This window comes from Sarcophilus harrisii, chromosome 1 (assembly GCF_902635505.1).
Source record: "Sarcophilus harrisii chromosome 1, mSarHar1.11, whole genome shotgun sequence".
In the NCBI taxonomy this organism is placed as follows: domain Eukaryota; kingdom Metazoa; phylum Chordata; class Mammalia; order Dasyuromorphia; family Dasyuridae; genus Sarcophilus; species Sarcophilus harrisii.
In genome coordinates, this window is record NC_045426.1 from 152,509,491 (window position 1) to 152,529,735 (window position 20,245).

The 20,245-nt window shown below is 31.8% G+C and overlaps 1 protein-coding gene across 6 annotated transcripts in view; it reads left to right on the forward strand.

Moving 5' to 3' along the window:
- Window positions 1-20,245, forward strand: part of IPO11 (importin 11) — a 191,012-nt gene that overhangs the window by 65,002 nt on the left and 105,765 nt on the right. For all 6 annotated transcript variants that reach the window (XR_004233756.1, XM_003759391.4, XM_031965473.1 and 3 more), the window contains exons 17-21: window positions 1,573-1,606; window positions 2,119-2,159; window positions 3,924-4,040; window positions 5,041-5,154; window positions 16,635-16,750. Coding sequence is in view for 5 of the 6 variants with exons in the window: in XM_003759391.4 (XP_003759439.1) it covers window positions 1,573-1,606; window positions 2,119-2,159; window positions 3,924-4,040; window positions 5,041-5,154; window positions 16,635-16,750 (422 nt within the window). In the remaining variant the exon portion in view is untranslated. The remainder of the gene's footprint in view (window positions 1-1,572; window positions 1,607-2,118; window positions 2,160-3,923; window positions 4,041-5,040; window positions 5,155-16,634; window positions 16,751-20,245) is intronic.

Sequence of the window (20,245 nt, forward strand, 5' to 3'; positions counted from 1 at the left end):
GGAAGGTGATTAAGAAGCACAGTGCCTGGCACAATATAAGGCGCTTAATAAATGTTTATTGATTTATTGGTTGATTGAAAAAATAAAAAAGTACATGAAGTTGTGTCTTGTAATTTGAAATTTTATAATATTTCATTCTGTTTTTTGTTAACCTATCTGCTGTACTCATTCTTGTTAGTAATAGTAATAGTAGTAGTAGTTAGTAGTAGTAATAGTTTTAGTAGTAATAATTATAATACATTACCTGTCACAGAAGATTAATATGAGGAAAACATTTTGTAAGCCTGAGATAATCTGGGATAATAGAAAGCTAGCTTCAGAAATAGAAATTGCAAGTTCAATTCCTATCTCTGAAAAAGGGTTATTTGACCCTGAGGAAGAACTTAACTTCTCCTTGCTCTAGGTCAGTTCATTCTCATTGTGTTCTGTAAGTGCTTGGGAGTTCCCTCAATTAAAAGTATTCTCGGAATAATGCTAAGGTGTTATTTATCTATTAAAATATTCCTCTTTCCAATTATATATCTGTGTGAGGCCAGATTTTCTTCATATACACCTTCCAAAATATCATTATTCAACAGTTCTAGTGCAGAAACATAAAGGAATCCAGTTGTATTCAATTACACCAAATATTAAAGAGATTGTAAAAACATGCCACTCCACTAATTTTTTTGAAAATAGTTATTTTTATTAAAATAGCCATTGTCAACATAACAGATTTATTATTTTTTGAATGGATTAATAAATATTTTTAAATGATTGATTTTAAATTCTAATGTAAAAATGATACGTATATATTACTGAATATTTAACCACCAGCTTGGGGGGGGGGGGCGGGTAACAGTTTTATGCAGGCACACATTTTTAAGGTTAATATCCATTAACATTTTTCTCTATTTTCTTAAGACTCAATAATAAATGGAATAAATTGAGCCTTGATATGTAGCATTGCTAGTTTCTGAGGTATAAAGGCTCATACCCCAAATTTAACAGTCAGCTTTAAGAATATCTTTAGAACACTATTAAAGAGCACCTAAATAAAACAAAAGCTCTCGAGGGTCCTCAGTAATTTTTAAGACTGCAAAGTGTTCCTAAGACTAAAAAGTGGCAGTTTGAAGACTATCAGTTACAAAGAAGGAATTGCCCTATATTTGTGGAAGGATTTTTCTCCATCTGTTCATTCCTTTTATCATTATGACCCTAGATCTTGTCTTTGTCCCTAAAGCACTATGTAAATGTGACTTCTTGCAGGTTTTTTACTTCTTATTATTGTTGGTTTGGTTCTAGAAATATATAAACAGTAAGCAAATTTTTATTCTTAGCATTATTGTTTGTTTGGAACAAATCTAGTAAAACTTTTAATTTTAAAATTTTATTTTCAGTAGTAAATGCATATGGTATGCTACTTTTATATTAATATTCATAAGCGGCTAGGATTTCCTCTACAGATTAATTTCTAAACAATTTTTTCCTTTGCTTTAATATTCTCTCATATGTATGTATGCAAATGTGATATACATATACACTCACTTATATTATTTTCTATATCTGGTTGAATTTCACTTTTTTTTTCAGGTCCGAATCGAAACAGCTACAACTCTCAAGTTAAATATCCTTTATTGTAATAATCTACAAGAATTTAATAAGTATTTGTATTGTTCTAGGTACTGTGATAATGTAGGCAATACAAATACAGTATTCCAAAAGCCTAAGTGTAGTATTAAACTTTCATAGTTCTAGATTTTTGGTATTTTCCTTTCCCTTCCCTTCCTCCTCCCCTCCTGTGCATAGACTTAAAGAAGAGACATGTGGTATGCTATATAGGGAATAGTAAGTAGACTTATTTGGCTATAATGTAGATTATATGAAGAGGAGTAAAATATAATTAATTTATAAAGGTGGGCCTGGAATTATTATGTAAAAAATTTTAAACTCTCTTAAAATGCTAATTTTTCCTTACCATTTTTCTACATTTTACAACAAATTATTATTCAAATACTTTTTACCACAGAACTTTATATAGGCAGTTTTTGTAATATATTGGCATACTTATTGTGTTAACTTTAGATATTTATGGTAATTCTAGTATATTGACTTGGTTCTTCCTTAACTACTGTTTATCTGTTGATGATTTTGAGTTTAGAACAGATCAGTTTCTGCCGGTAAGATGATTTATATATATCTCCCATGGCACATTCAACCTACAGCTTTTTTGGGGGGCAAAGCCAAAAAAAATTATAAAAGCAAAATCTGTATGTAAATGTCATGTTTTCTGAAAGGTTAGAGTATTATTCTGAATGCTTTTTTTAGTTATTGATTTAACTAGTTTATTTTCTGGCCACTTTTTTTGTCTTGCAGTTTATTTATAACTGTTTAAACAGCTACTATTACAGATTAGTATAAACAATTGTAAATCGCTTCTCTTTTAGTACCAGAACATTTTGTTTTTATATTTCTACTTAAAGTACTGGAACATGTTTGCCATTTTATCCTAAAATGCTAGATAGAAAAAAAAAAAGTGTTTATGCACTTAAATATAACAAAACATGGTAATTTGAGCATGTATAGATAGGACTTACAGAATAGTATTAGCTATTCTAGTGTTTTTGAGGTTTGTAGTTATCTTTAAGTTTGCTTTTGTAGTCCTTGGTTTTCTCATATATAAAGTGAAGAGTTTTGGTTCATTCTTCAAAAAATGGTAGGTGCCTAAATAAATGTGCAAAAAATTGTCATAAACACATTCAAATGTGAACATGTTTCACATTGATAAAGTTAAAGATGCTGAGATATTGAATCTACTTTTTCTTTAAAAATGTAATATTTTATTTTCTATTCCATGATTATACTTGAATTGTAATTAAATGATTAATTTGGATGATTTGAATTTTAGGGAGCTTGAGAAGAAATTAAGATGTCTTCTACATTACTACAAAATTCTTAATGATTTATTGAGTCTTAAGTGTTTAAAAAAATCAATTGTATTTCTCTTCACAATTAAAAGTTATAAGGATGATGTATGGCATCACTTTTTAGCTCATAGATTTAAAAAAATGGCAAATTTGGGATGGGATTAAAAGACTAAATTATTTAGTGGAACAATATTTGTAAATTTTTCTTCTGATCCATTATCATTTATCATAGAGAAAAGTGATTTTTCCCCTAACAATTATGCTTTTTAACTTTAGATCCTCTATAAGAAAGATAGTTTATAAATTTCCTGCAAAATATTAAAATACTCTGAAAAGTATGTACCATTACTCATTCATACGTGCTTTAAAATTTTAGTACTTGATTTATAAATGACATTGGGTGTATAATTTAGATTTGAATACATTTTTCTCAATATTCAATATGTATTGACCATTCCCTCATCTGTAATAGCCCCTAACTTTTTTTTTTTGTGAGGACTAAATTGACATATCGAAGCACAAACATAAAAGTAAAAGCTAGTTGTTAACTATTATTACACATTATAGATTATACCAGATACCTGATGCCCATCTGTGTTGCTAAGCTACTCTTGAGTGAACTCTAGAAATGAAGATTTTGTGGTTGGCAAAGTGTTGTATGCACACTGTGTGAGGACAGTAGTATCTCATTAACTTATTGCCCATCTTAAATTAGTAATGCATGCCTCTTTTCTCCCATGGAAATTTTTTTTTGGGGGGAGTAAAAGAACCCTCTTTAAAGACTTATTTTAAGTGGTAATAATGTTGAGTTAATATTTTAAACATTGTCAGTGTGTATGTAATATTTGTGAAATTCACTTTCATACTGGAATTTGTCATATAGACTTCTTTTGTTAGTATTTTAATCTACATGAACATATGTGTGTATATACACATGTATACATATATATAAACACACACATTTCAAGTTTATATCTAAATTTTAAATCTTTTCTCTTTTCTTTTTCTACCCTGTAGTATTTGGAAACCATGTTCACCCTACTTTTTCAACTACTTCAGCAAGTTACAGAATGTGACACAAAGATGCATGTTTTACATGTCTTGTCTTGTGTGATTGAAAGAGTTAATATGCAGGTAATTGTTATAGTGCACAATTTAATAGTATTATGGAATGGATAAAAGACAGTTTTAAATGCTTTGAATAACATTGTCTTTCCAACATCTTTTAAAGTAAAACTTCATTTATTTATACTGTATTAATTTGGAATATTAATTTGTTGTGATTGCTAAACAAGGAGTGAAATGCCCTTAGCCCTTTTAGCCTTTTGTTATACATTTTTGTCTAAATATCATATCTTTCATCTAAGATTCCCAATTCTTGGGTACAATAGGGTTTGTACCAATTTTTAAACACAATGTACCAAGTACAATGTCTTTCATGTGGTAGGCTCATAATAAATGCTTGTTCAATTGATGTGAAATATATTATCCTGGATCTTTCTGAATGGCAATATGTTGGAATCCTTCAGATTGGGGAAGGCAACTAATGTTCAGTGGGGATGAAATACATCCAATACATTTGTGGATTTTCCTATTACATATGATCCATAGCAGTCTTAAATACTGTCTTCCTGAAGGCAGAGTTGCCTAAATCTAATGTCATCAGGCAGTCTTATCAACAAAAATTTTAAGAGATACATGTATACAAACATACATATGTGCATGCATGTGTACTCTTTGGCTCTTTTAATATATAACACAACTAAAATTTTTCCCATTAAAATTACTTATAAAGAAAAAATGCTTTTTCTTTAATGTAAGGTATAATTCCACTTATAAAGCTTAATTTAAGAAAGCAAGAAAAAATTAGGTAGTTCGTGTAGTTACTTCATTAGATAAAATTGATGGTTCTTTTTAAGTGTATTAGATATTTGCAACAATGTCTTTTAATTCTTTATATATATATATATATAGTAACTTTATGCTAAAATGTAAGCTCTTTTAGAGAAAATATCTGTATATAATAGGAACTCATAAAAACTAAAATGATATCTATTTGTATATCTTACTCTTTTTTTTTTTTTTAAGTTGGGCCCTTTTACTATCCAATTTGTTTTTTTTTTTTTTAATGTAGATACGTCCCTATGTAGGATGTTTGGTTCAATATTTGCCCTTACTTTGGAAGCAGAGTGAAGAACATAATATGCTCAGATGTGCCATTTTGACTACTCTTATTCATCTTGTTCAGGTAAATGACTCGTACATCTGTTTTGTTTTTTTCTTGATAGAATTTCATCTTATTTGTGATGACTAAAAAATAATTTGGCATTTTAGTTTTATTAGTTGATTCTTTTATAATCTGAGACATGGCTTTTCCAAGATAACTTTAGTTCACATATTCATTTTACACAATTTTTATGGGATTGTTGGGAAGCTTTTCTCTTTTCACTTTTTTCACTTTTCAATTTTGCCATTTCAGTTTCACAAAGCTTATATATTTACTTCAACAAATGATTTTGACTTTAGGCATGAAGTCACCAAGTAATAGGAAACCAATACCACAGGAATTGAATTTTATCAGTTTGGAATTTTAGAAAATGATTTTTTGGGGATAATGTGGAAGGGAATATGTTGAATTTGGATTTAGAAATATTGTGCTTGAGGTGATGCTTAGCTGGAAATGTGCACTTGCAGCTTTGGAGAAATAGATAAAAAAAGTGTTATTGTAAGGGTAAGAGCTGAAACTGAATAGATATTATTTATGATGAGAATCACGGAATGAATGGAAAGAGAATAAATAAAAACATTAGAAGACTGTAGGTATAGCCTAAGCTATCTCTGTGCATATTTATATATGTATTTATTTCTATATGTGTGTTTGTGAGAGAAAGAGAGAGAATGTGCCATATTTAGTGGCCAGGAAATGAAGCAAAAGGAATGTTCATAGAGTTAGGAGAACTAGAATATCATGTAAGGTTGCATTATCTGGTTTCATTTCATTCTAGATAGTCCAAAGTTGCTATTTATAGGCAGAGGAGAGGAAGTTGGCAGGATTTATATATATTTAAAGATAGAATAATAATTATATATAAAAATATATAATTTAAATATAGGTGGGAGGATGAGAATGACTCTAAGAAAGATGAGTTGGGAAAAAATCCTTATCTTACCTTTAGTCCTTCTGATGCATTTTTACACTTTTTATTCTTGTTGAATGAACAAGTATATGATTGATATATATATAAACTTTTTTGAGTTAGATGGTACAAATATTATTCTCATGAAACTGTGAGGATCTTAAAAGATTTATGTGGCTTGCCCATGGTTACACAGCTAAAATGTGTCCTAACACACTGGCATGTGAGCCTAAGTAAATGAAGGATTTGAACTATTTAATCTCTCTGATTCCTTTCAATCTGGGATCCTGTGATTTGGTGATGTTGTGAATTACTTTTCCAAACAACAACAACAAAACAAACCCCAGCCATTTTTATAACATATTTTCAAAGTATTTCTTTTCATTTTATTATTGTAAGAATCCAAAAGTAGTTTCTTCTCCCTTTTTACAGAGAAAGATATTTAAAAACAGAGAAATGATATGATTTACCTTCGGTCACATGGCTAGGAAATAGTGTAATTCAGAGTGAAATGGGTACTCATTTTTACTACAAGACCATTGCTCTGCATTTATCATATTGCCAAGAGGCATATTTCTTTTATTTGTACAGCATGAGCAAAAAGAGGGAAATACAGCCATTTTTTACCTCTGTTTAGGAAATATTCACCAGTATTTTTTGAGTAGGTAAAAGTTTTTTAATAAGCTGTAATTATTTCTTATGTAGACACCTTTACTTTTTTCCTCTTGAGCTGTCATCATTTCTAAATTTTTAGCAAATGGGACCTATTGCTTCCTACTTACTAGTTATAGAGGAAAAACTTTCTACTATGATGCTTTGTTTTATAAAGGAATTGTATTCTCAATTCTAGCCTATAAGTAAAATTTACCAATATATAACAATTTTTTAAAATTTCAATTTTATTGTTTTCAAATATATTCTCTCTTTACTAATTTCTTTCTCATCTTGAGAAAGCCAGACAAAGAATGTTATACACACCTGTATAGTCAAGCAAAAATCCTATTGGCCATGTCTAAAAAAAGTCTTATTGTACCATTTGAATCCATCACTTCTCTGTCAGGAGCTGTGTAGCTTGTTTGATTATGAATCCTCTAGAACTGTGTTTTTTTATTATATTGATTAGAGTTCTTGAAATCTTTCAAAGTTGTGTATCTTTTTTATTCATTCTTTTTCTGTTTCTGTTTCATTGTGCATAAATTCATATAAGCCTTTCAGGGTTTCTCTGAAACTAATTCCCTTTAATATCTCTATAGCTTGGCAGTATCCCATATTATTCATGTACCACAGTGTACTCAGTTATTCCCCAATTAATAAAAAAGAATTGCTATAAATAATTTTTGTACAAAATTTTGATATTTGTGAGACCAAGCAGAGGTTTTGCTGTATCAAAAGGTTATCACAGTTTTAATAGCTTTTTGGATATGGTCTCATGAATTTCAGAATAGCTGAACTAATTCACAGGCCCAGCAACATTTCATTAATCTGTCTGTTTTCTCATAGCTCCTTTTAACATTTGCCATTTTCCATTTTTGTCAGCTTTATCAGTTTGATGGACATCCGATGCCTCAAAATTGTTAAAATTTGCATTTCTCTAATTATTGCTGAAACAGAATATTTTTTAATATGTCTTATTAATATCTTAGATTTCTTCCACTAAAAACCACCTTTGTAATTTGTAGGAATTTGTAATTTGAGGAATGGCTTCTTATTCTTATAAATATGACTCAGTTTACTATATACCTTAGAAATGAGACCTTTATTAGGAAAACTATTTGCAGTCTTTTCTAAAATTAGATGCATTGGTTTTGTGAGAAAATTGGTGAACTTTTAAATTGTGAATTTTACTTTTATGAATCTATTTCTTGTTTGGTTATGAGCAGCAACAACATGCTAGACATACTAATATCAAAATATGTTGTGCTTCATAGTAACAAATTGTTTCTTAAGAGATTATGATGTTCCATGATTCACAACCAAGCAATACTGATTGTGCACGAAGAAAATATCGTTATTAAAAAGATAGTTTTGGTTAGGTAGGAGTATCAAGATTTGCAGAATAAATTCCAATCTACTCTTTCTCTTCATTATAGACCCAGACAAATTATAACCCTTTGGTCATAGAGCTAGTTTTTATTGGAAAGAAGAAAAGAAATTTTTAGTTTGTGTTAAGTCTATGATGCTGATAGTATACCAAGCTGGAGGTGTCCAGCATTCCACCACTTACCATAATGCTTCTAGTATGAAGCAGGGTTCTTGGAATACAAAGAAGCAATTGAAACAATATTTACTACCAAGAAGTTTATATTTTATTTATAGTTGAGTGGAAATAAAATGTAAAAAATAAATGAAATATTTGTTGTGTGGGAAGCACTGTCAACCAGAAGGAAGAAAAAAACATTCAGTAGAAGGAAACAAAGGCCTATAAAAGGCAAGTATTTGAGAGGAGAGAAAAGGGAGTACCTTCTTTACATGAGTATAGCCAGTAGATAGGCACATCCTGGCCTGTAGTATGTGGAGCAAAAAGAAAGACAGTTGGCTGTATTACAGATATATAAGGAAAACATTATGTAATATTATTGGAATTGTAAGTGAATATTGGTTTGAAAGGATTTAAGTACAAAATAGAGGAGTATATTTGATTCTAGAAGAAAAATAGAGCCACTGGAATTTTTAATGAAGGGGGCAACTGAGTTTTAGGAGAAGTTACTTTGGCCACTGTGTGAAAGATGAAATGGATAGAAGAGTGGATCCACAAAGATTTCAGTATTGTAGGTGAGGAATAATGAAGACCTGAACTAATCTTAAGACGAAGTTAAAAAGAAATGTGAACATAAATGATAAAACTTGACAGCTGATTGGTTATGTAGTGTGAGTAAAAAGATAAGACTGATATAGAAGTTTTGAACCTGAAAACATAACATGATAGTATCCTTGACAGTAGCAGAGAAGTTTAGAAAAGGATTTGGTAGAAAGATTGTTTTGGACATATTTATTCTCTATTAGGCACTGTGTTAAGCTCTGATGTCTATTGTATGTCTAATTAGAAATGTTCAATAGACAACTGATGATCCAGAACTACAATTTGAATAGAGTATAGTCACATATGTAGATCTGGCAATCTTATGTGTAGAAATGGTAAATTAACATATTAGATCTGATAAAGTCAAAAAGAATACAGAGTGATATGTTGGGATATATAAATTTGAAAATCATCTGTATAGAGTTGATAAGTAACCTCTGTAATCAGAGCTAAAGGAGCAGCAAATAAAAACTTGTAGATTTTTAGGGATCAAAGATGGTGAGCCTAACAAAAGAGATTTTAAATGAATTGTTGGGTAAGCTAATACAGAACAGTACCTGTATCTAGGAAGAATGTGGAAAACTGTCAAAGGCTGTTAGAAGATAAAGGAGAACTGAGAACAGCCATTGCTTTCTAGGGTTTATGATCTTAAGAATACTTGTTAAGGTGGGCATAATGTGAATTACAGAGTTTTAAAATGAAGTTGAATTAAATAAGTTGATGATTGTTTTGCTGAACTGTACTTTTTTGATTCAATGGTGAATTTTTTGGGGGGAGGAGAGGATTTCAATTTGCTACCATAGAGAAAATATTATCAAAATAAGATTTAAAGAAAATTTTAAGAGTATTGAATTGGTGGGGAGGGGAGTGCAAGCAGTAAATGTAGACTGTTCCATTTTCAAGTTTATTGTAATGAGGAAGAGAGATTGATGACTCTTGACTTGAGGGAATGGTAGAATCAGAATTATTTTTTCAAAGGAGATACCAGAATAGGAGGAAATAGTGAAAGATCAAAGATGAACAAGTCATAAGTGCTGTGATCCCACGTGGAAAGCTGCAGAAAGACAAGCAAAGAGGTGATATGATGTACCCAAATAGAAGGCCTTTTCAAAGAGGAAGTTATTTTGTATTCTGAAGCATGGAAAAATTAAACACAGAATGGTTTTGAGGTATAGAGTATAGGAAATATGAGAATGTAGGAGAAGTAATTAATGGAGGGCAGCATGTGCAAAAGCACCCCTTCAAGATAGGGAATATTGAGTGTGACTAACAGTAAAAGAACCGATTTGGCTGGATAATAGTACTTAATAATTATTATTTTTGTGATAATGATAAAGGAGTGAATTCAAGTAAACATCAGTGAAATGTATTTTTAATTGGTGATTAAGAGGTCATTTCTGAGTTTTGAGTGGGGAGAGAGTTTAACAAGAGTTTCTTAGAGCTTAATGGGTTTTTATCCCCCCATTGATTCATAATGTGTTCATTGATCTCTGATTTATGTGAATTAGGGAGCTTACTACCTTTTGAAGTAGGCTTATCTACTTTTGGATAGGTTTGTTTGGAAATTCTCCCTAACATCAAGTTTTACACATGCCTTTATTTTGCAACTTCCATATAGTACTACTGCTTCTTTTCTATGGACCAAACAGAACAAATCTAATTCTTATACCAAATTAGAGCCTTCAGATATTTGAAGAGAATTATTGCCTTCTCCTTGTCTTCTTTTTTTCAGGTTAAATAGGAATTGAAATAATTTTATTTTAATTTGCAGGTGCTTTGGTCCCTCTTTTTGAAAACAAGCATGTATGATTGGCTTTTTTTTTTTAATAGATTTTTAGTGACAGAACATATTCATGGGTGATTTTTACAATTTTATTTTAATTTGCAGGTGCTTTGGTCCCTCTTTTTGAAAACAAGCATGTTTGGTTGGCTCTTTTTTTTTTTTTAATAGCTTTTTATTGACAGAACATATTCATCGGTGATTTTTACAACATTGGCCCCTGCACTAACTTCTGTTCCAAATTTCCCTTTCCCTCCCTCCACCACCTCCCTTAGATGGCAGGCAGTCTCATATATATTAAACATATTAAAGTATATCTTAGATACAATATATGTGTGGAGATCTGTACAGTTCCTTTGCTTCACAAGAAAAATTGGATTCAGAAGGTGAAAATAACCTGGAAAGAAAAACAAAAATGCAAGTAGTCCACATTCATTTCCCAGTGTTCCTTCTCTGGGTGTGGTTGATTTTGTCCATCATTGATCACTTGGAACTGAGTTAGATCTTATCTTTGTCGAAGATATCCACTTCCATCAGAACACATCCTCATACAGTATCGTTGTTGAAGTGTATAATGACCTCCTGGTTCTGCTCATTTCACTTAGCATCAATTCATGTAAGTCTTTCCAAGCTTCTCTGTATTCATCCTGCTGGTTCTTACAGAACAATAATATTCCATAACATTCATATGCCACAATTCACCCAACCATTCTCCAATTGATGGGCATTCATTCAATTTCCCTTTTCTAGCCACTACAAACAGGGGTGCCACAAACATTTTGGCACAGACTGGTCCCTTTCCCTTCTTTAGTATCTCTTTGGGGTATGAGCCCAGTAGTAACACTGCTGGATCAAAGGGTATGCACAGTTTGATAACTTTTGAGCATAATTCCAGATTGTTCTCCAGAATGGCTGTATCCATTCACAGCTCCACGAACAATGCATCTGTGTCCCAGTTTTCCCGCATTCCCTGCAACATTCGTCACTATGTTTTCCTGTCATCTTAGCCAATCTGACAGGTGTGCAGTGGTATCTCAGAGTTGGCTTAATTTGCATTTCTCTGATTAATAGTGATTACATATCTCAAATTTACTATCTTTGGAGAACCATTTGGGAACCATTGCTTCCCCTTTCCATTTCTTGAGAAAGTCTGACATTTCTTTTTCTTTTTTTTTTTAACCTTGAAGTGTGTGGGTACATATTATTTTTCCTTACCTCTCTGTGTAGCACTCTTCTACTTTTTGACAGAGGTCAAATTTGTCTGCCACTTAAGTTTCCATTCCCTACCTTCCTCCTTAAGTTCCAACTGCCATCCCAATTAAGGTCCCCTTTATTTATATTTATTTATTTATTTTTTGCTGAGGCAATTGAGTGTCTTGCCCAGGGTCACACAGCTAGGAAGCATTAAGTGCCTGAGGCCATATTTGAACTCGGGTCCTCCTGACTTCAGGACTGGTACTTTATCTACCAAGTCACTTAGTTGTCTCCCACCGACCCCATCCCCCCCACCCCTTTTTTTTTTTTTAAAGAACTATTTAATGGTAATGGATATTTTGGAAGCTGTTCCTCAAGATACTTCACCTTTTTTCCTTTGAAGGAGACTATCCAATTTTTGGAACATAGATAGTAGTTACTTGGCTATGCCAAAAATGCAAACCAAAAAATGCATAATTAATTCAAATCCCCAGACCTTAGTTTTTTTGTTTTTGTTTTTTAGTAAACTTAAATGTAGTAACTCAGCTGCTAAGTAGAGCCTTTACAGACTTTAATCACTTCTTATCAAATTGAGAACCATCTTTCATTTGTCTGGGCAATTTTATAGTCAGCCCTACTTCCTTTTCCTTACCTCATAATCTCTTATTTCTTTTCTTTTCTTTTTACCAATTTGTTTCACTTAACAAATTTATTCATCTGTTTTGCTTTTTATTCTTGAATCCTTCTCTTTAGATTTTTACTTTCTCTTCTTTCATATTGAATGTTTTTTTCTTTTTTCTTCTTCAACTGTGGAAAATAGAACAGAAAAGACCCATTGTGTCCCTAATTACTAGCGACTAATAGTTTGAATTGTAGTACTTCCATGTAATGGAGAAATTTGGGTCCAAATTCTCCAACCAAGATTTGATCCCTATTGACTTTATGCTTGTATATTGGGAATTGAAGGGGAAGACTGCCTAGAAAAGAGAAAGAGAATGAAAAATATAATTAATCTTGTTTCTCCATATTTGTTTTTATTCTGCTTTCCCCATGGCAGGGATATAGTAAATGTCTTTGTTCTTCTGATATTCCTGTACTTTTTCCTTGCCTTGTATATATATGCTTGTATCCTTAATTACCAGTCCAAATATTCACATTTCTCTTGAATATTATATTTTAGGCTCTTTATTTTGTTTTCTTTTTTAACTTTTTTTTTTTTTTTTTTTGTATTAGTAAGCTAAATGGTTATGCAATAGATTATTATAGACTAGCTTTGTGTCAGTGCGCAGACCTAGACTTGTTCTGGAAAGAAAAATGCACCTTATACATTTGGCTGTACCACTGTTTAATATGCTTTCAAAAATGTTTATTTAGCTAGATTGAGCCTCAAATCTGCCAAACTTTAATAACATCTGGATAGTCTTAAGAGCTTGGAGGGACCTATGAAGCCATCAGGTCTGACACCTTCCCCCCCTCCCCCTCCCTTTCCTTCCCAATTTACAGAGAGTACAGCCACGAAGAATAAGTGATTTGCCAAGGATCACACAGCTAGTACATGTCAGAAGTAGGTTTTAAATTCAGGTCCTTCTGACTCTTGCCCTATTCACCAAACCATACTGTCTCTATTCATCATTTCGTTATCTAGATTAGATCTTTTTATTTCAGGGGAATATCAGCAAAAATTTCAAAATGTATTTTTAAAAAATAATGTCTTGTAAATTGGGTTTTCTTAAAATGAGGTTTTTTTTTTCTTTTGAATTTTATTGTTTCACTTCTATACATATGGCATTAAGTCTGATCATGTACTGTTAAAATAGAAAGTACATGTTAATAAATATCTGTTATTAGTTCCTAAATATTGTAACATTAAAGTGTTTTCTATAGAACTATAATGGTTTATATTCTGTGATTTTATTTGCTTTAATTTGATTCACAATCTTTTAAGATAGATCATCCAACCATTGTCAGATGAGAAGCGGGGAATTAGAAAGAGGAAGGGACTTCAAATACTTCATTTTTTTTTTCACTATATCAAACTTGAAGGAATTGTGAATATCATCATCATGGCATATTGCATGCTTATGTAATTCTGAAGAGAGATCATGCTAGGCCCACTTTCTTGTAACACTCTTAGCTTAGCTTGACAGAGGCAGATCATCTGACCGCAGCATACATCTGCCCCTGAACCTTGAGTATAGCAAAGTCAAAGAACCTGGGTTCAAATTCCTTCCTTGCTTACTGACCACATAGGCAAGGTGCATAAACTCTGTACATTCCAGTTTTCTCATTGTTAAACAATAGAAGAGTTGCATGTGATGACATTTAACGACCTCCCTGACTCTGAATTTATGATCTTAAGGGCCAGTCTTGTGATTGGTTCTGTAAATTATTGAATGAATTAGAAAAACTTCTTAAAATTGAATTTTCAATTAGGTAGATTAGATTTATTACTTTAATTACATATAGAAAGAGTAGAGAAATTACATTATTATTGAATAATAAACAATTATCATTGCCTTAACATAATTTTACATGGAAGGAAAAATGAGACAAATAGTGGAATCAGACCCTGAGAACTATACTCCAACAGATAAAAATATTCTAAATTGTACACATTAATTATCTTTTCAATTGCCATTTTTTTTTGGTAAACTTTGAGATTTACTTCACAAGAATTTACTTTGAATTATTTAATTGTGATACCCCTTTAATGCTGTGAAAAAGCTCATATCCTATAGTTCAAAATCTAATAGTATTCACTATAAAATTCATTATTAAGTTACTCCTAAGATATTTGTTAATACAGATGCTTGAATAATCTCCATTGTTACTGAAAAAGCTTGATTTTTAAAACTCATTTTTATTAAAAAAAATTTTCAGCTCAAATATGATCAAAATTTACTTTCAAAATTGAAAGAATATATTTTTTGATAAGTTGGTATTTGTGATCCTTAGTTTTTAAGAAAGTATACTTTTCAAATGATAGCTCATTTGTTCTTTAAAAAATATTTCTTTATAAAGATATTTTAAAAACAATTTTCATAAAATATTGGTGCTTTATAACTTGAGGAATTTTCTGTTTTGGAATATATCTTTTAGAAGATTCCTGAATTAAATGTTCATGTCCTCCAAATTGGGTGTATTCTACAATTCTGTAATTTTGTACCTAACCTTGGACAAATTCTTTTAATTGATGGATAATGAATCTTTTGAAGCCTTCCTCTCTGTCTTGATTCAAAGGGGCACTTAGCTTTTTACCTCAGCTAAATCATGTGCCTCTTCAACTGGGAGGTTGTATTCTTTTCCAGTGGACAAAATTTATTCATCTTTGAAATGGAATCAACCTTTCATTTGCTGACAGATTTCCTTCTTTTATCTGTAATGAGTCATTTCTGTTTCATTTCCTGTCAGTATTTTGAAAATTTTAGATTTTATTTGATTGAACCCTTTTATATTTGAATAGGGAAATTTATTCTTTAATTTTTATTTTTTTAAAATAATGGACTTTTAACAATTCCATTATTTTGTCACTTATTTTGCCAACTCTGATATATGATCCAAATAATCAAGTATATTAAAATTTTCTTGGGCAAATAATGCTTTATTTCCTATATAATATAAATTAGGATTCTTCCCCCCATCCCTTAATACTGTTTTACTTCTGATTTATAACATTAAAAATGGGGATGTTTTTTCTGGATAATTTTAACATTGGGCAACCTTTAAAATTTATTATGTTGACCTGATCAGATTTATTACCATTTTATCTTTTTTCTTAGCAATATATTGTATATAATGTATTTAACCAAAATTCATTTGAAGAAAATAGTAAAATGTATTTGTGTGCTTTTTATTTGAAGATTGGATTTGATATAAGGTACAACTTCAAGTAAAACGGGGGAGATATAACTTTCATGAAACATTTTATAAAATTACAATTTATTATAATTGCAGCGCATTAAATAAATTAATAAAAACAGAGCATTATCATAGATGTCTATGTAGATTTTTAAGCATCTAAAAACCATTATTATGTATATAGCAGTAGTTTGATTTCTACTCCTTTATTTCAGTCTTCTGTTGTAGAATAATATAGAAAATGAAAATTTCTGACTTTCCTTTTTTTCTCCTTTGGACTTCTTTGTAAATTACAGTATTATAAATCATGAGTCAACTAGGCACACCAAATTTAAAAGTTTTGTTATTGTTGACAAGCAACATGATAGTGGCTAGTGTGAGAAACTTGGGAGTTAGTAATCTAAATTTGAGTTTAGATCTCACATCTGATTATTATGTGACCATGGACAAATGACAAAAATTCCCTGAAACACAGGCAATTAATGCTTCTTTTCTTTTTGAAACCAGTTGCAGTCTGTACTTGTTAACGTCATTCCATGCTGCCTCTTTTCTATTGTAGGCAATTTAAATCTTATTTAGAGGTGTAGGTTACAGAAACAGACTTCTAAATGCTAAATTGAAAATTCGACCATGTAACAAATATTTGTTTTTGTTTTTTTTTAAATTGTATGTTTGCAAGCTCTTAACACCTTAGCACATCCAAGTTCAAGTTACATTATTTTAATTGACATTAAATTGTACTAATAATTTTAATCTACTTATTTGCCAGTTACAGAGAAGAGAACTGACTTGCTATAATTACTATATGTAAATTGGACTTAAAAGAATATCCTCTTTTCATATATAGGTTGGTTTTAGGATAATTTTTATTATCGTTGTTGATTTGTGTGGGATTTTTAAATTTTCTGTTTTGTTATTTTAGAATATCTTATATTAAGTTTTATTTATACTTCCTTTAGGGATTAGGAGCAGACAGCAAGAACTTGTATCCTTTCCTGCTCCCAATTATTCAACTGAGTACAGATGTTTCCCAGCCACCACATGTTTATCTTCTGGAAGATGGTTTAGAATTATGGTAAGAGGAAGAAGCCTGATTCTCAATTTTACTTTTATTCCTGCCTTCCTTCTTTAGCTGCTCTTTGAAATTTGACATTTTGGGAATATATTGGGATTATAATAAATTCCTCTATGCAAAAATTGTCTTCCATGAGAGCTTAGGAAAGTTGGAATGTGATTTTACTGCATATACCGAAGTTAATTTTTCAACTTAAATTCTTTAATCCATTGAGTGCTGAGTTATGTCTAAAACTCAAAAGTTTTCTATTATTAATATTTTTCCCCCTTGGCATAGTAGCATTTAGTTTTCATTGTTGATAGATAGTTCTTTCCTGAAAGTGTTAATAAGTATCCATTCCACAATGAAATTGTATTTATCTGCATGGCTACAAGGACAAAATGATTATACAGGTTTTTTGAGTCTCATCTACACCTTTTATTTTCATTTCATAGCCATTTCTTCAGAGAGAAACAGTTGTTAACCAAACACAAAGTGACCAAACCTAAACACAAACAAAAAGAGATTCTGGTTAATAAAGACAGTATTCTTTCTGTGGAAAGATGTTCCCAAACTTTTTGGGTTCATATGTCCCTTAATTTATCAGTAAGTTTTTCAAGGACCAAATAAATGCAGACCAAAATAAATGCCATTTACTAAGTACTAAAGTTCAAATAATTTAAGAATATTAATATGTCATAATAGCTTTGAAATGTTTTGAAAGAAATTCTGCACATACTTTTTTATAATAGCTTTTTATCTTTCAAAATATATGCAAGGATAGTGTTCAACATTCACCTTTGCAAAACCTTGTGCTCCAAATTTTCCTTCCTCCCTCCTCAGCGCCCCCCCTTCCCTAGACTGCAAGTAATCTAAAATAGGTTAAATATGTGCAGTTCTTTTAAACATTTCCACATGTACCATGTTGCACAAGAAAAATCAGATCAAAATGGAAAAAGTGAGAAACAAAAAAGCAAGCAAACAGCAACAATAACAAAGGTGAAAATACCATGGGTGATCCACATTCAATCTCCATAGTTCTTCTGTAGATGCAGGTGACTCACTTCATCACAAGACTGTTGGAATTGCCCTGAATCATCTCGTTGTTGAAAAGAGCCAAGTCCATCACAGTTGTTTATAGCATAATCTTGTTGCTGTATATAATGCTCTCTTAGTTCTATTCTCTTCACTTAGTATCAGTTCATATGTTTCTCTAGACCATTCTGTAATCATCCTGCTCATCATTTCTTATAGAACAATATTATTTCATAACATTCATATACCATAATTTGTTTAGCCATTCCCCAATTGATGGGGAATTTCCAGTTCCTTGCCACTATACAAAGGGCTGCTACAAACATTTTTTGCTCATGCGAGTCTTTTTCCCTTTTTTATGATCACTTTGAATAGAGACCCAGTATTGATACTACTGGATCAAAAATTATGAGCAGTTTGATAGCCCTTTGTATAATTCCAAATTATTCTACAGAATGGTTATAATAGTTGACAACTCCACCAACAATGTCCCAATTTTCTCACATTTATCATTATTATTTGCTATCATCTTAGCCAACTGAGTTGTGTAAAGTTGTAACTTCAGAGTTGTCTTAATTTATATTTCTCTAATAAAAGTGGTTTAGAACGTTTTTTCATTTGACTGGAAATGGCTTTAATTTTCTTCATCTGAAAATTGTCTGTTCCTATCCTTTGACCATTTATCAATTGGGGAACAGCTTGTATTCATATAAAGTTGTCAGTTTTCTATGTATTTTAGACATGAGGCTTTTATCAGAATACTGCCTTTAAAATTTTTACCCCCAGTTTTTGTTTTCCCTTCTAATCTTGACTGTATTTGTTTTATTTGTATAAAACTTTAAAAAAATGATCCATTTTGCCTTTTATAATGTTTTCTAGTTCTTTGGCCATAAATTTCCTTCCTTCTCCATAGATCTGCGAGGTAGACTATCCCTTGTTGTTCTAATTTGCTTATCGTATTATTTTTTATCTAAATCATGAACCCATTTCGACTTTATATCTGGTATATGGTGTTTGGTGTTGGTCTATGCCTAATTTTTGCCATCCTATTTTCCAATTTTCCCAGCAAGTTTTGTGAAATAGTGAGTTCTTATCCCAGAAGTTGGGGTTTATTAAACATTAGATAACTGTAGTCATTGACAATTGTGTCTTGTGACCCTAATTCTAACTGATACAGTACTCTGTTTCTTAGCCAGTACCAAATGGTTTTGGTAACGGGATGATAAGTAATCTTAAGTATCTTGGCCACCTTTTGAGTCCCTCTGCAAAGAGCTGGGCAGGCCAAGCCGAGGTATGATTTCTTTTAGCAAACACTTTGATACCTCCCGAGCCTTCTCAGTTTTGCAAAGGAAGGCTTGAAATCTCTGCAAGGAAGCATATGTGTAAAATATATTTGCCAATCTTACCCTGAGTGTGTACTCTTCCTCTGGATGGGCTTCAGGAGGGAAGGTGATGGTTTAAAAGCTCTTTCAAGATTTACTGGGGCACAAACTCAGCAGACCTGACAGACCTATTTAATTGTTTCTCCTAGCTTGTGACCAGTGAGTAGCTTGGTTTAGGCCAAAGAGAAGTTTCTACTGGCTGGTCTCTGGGATTTGAAGTTGTTCTGAGAGTATTTGAAACCACCTAGAAGGAGAAAGGGTGTACCTCCTTTCTTTAGCAAAAGGCTTGTTCACTTTGCTAAATATGAGTTTGGGAGTTGGGGAATTAAAGATGCCATGGTCAGAGGCAAACAGGCAGCAGCATGAACCGTTGAATCTGCAACTAGTTCCCCTTGGTCTGAAGTAAATCCCCCTTCTGGTATCTTTTACGAAACATAATAGAAATCTCTCTAGGTTCTTTCTAGGATAGCTGCCATAATTGTTTTGCTGCCCAAAGTCCCCTTAGTCCTATGAACATGCACAACATGTTCGAGTCATTTTAGGTGTTTACTCTCATTCCTTTCCCCAATTCTAAAACTCTGAGGGAAAATGTTCTGAACCTGGTGGAGGGTTAGAACCTCCAATGGCTGGCCTAGAGTGAGCCCTCAATTAGAAGAGCTGTGGCATCTAGCTCTTAAGACAGGAGGGTTACCCCAAAGGCACCAAGGTACTTTGAAAAGTAAGCAAGGGATCTGAGATAGGATTCCAGACACTGAATAATGACCCCTAAAACCTGGCCCCATCTTCCATCAATGTACAGTATAAAAGACTTTAGGTAGGGCTAAGGCCAGGGCAAGATATTAATTTAGCCTTCCGGATCTTAACAGACTGATAAGATTGTGTGGGCCTGTAGACAAAGAAACTTCATAGGTCTGGGTAGGGAAGGGGGGCTGGACGTTTTAGGGGGTTTATGGCTTCAATCTCCTTTAAAAGCAAAAAGAAATTATGAATCTTTATGCAGTGGTATGCAAAAGAAAGCATCTTAGAAGATCTAAGGTAGAAAACCATTTTATCCCCTGGGATACTTCTATTGGGCTTATGGCTTCTACTGACCATTTGC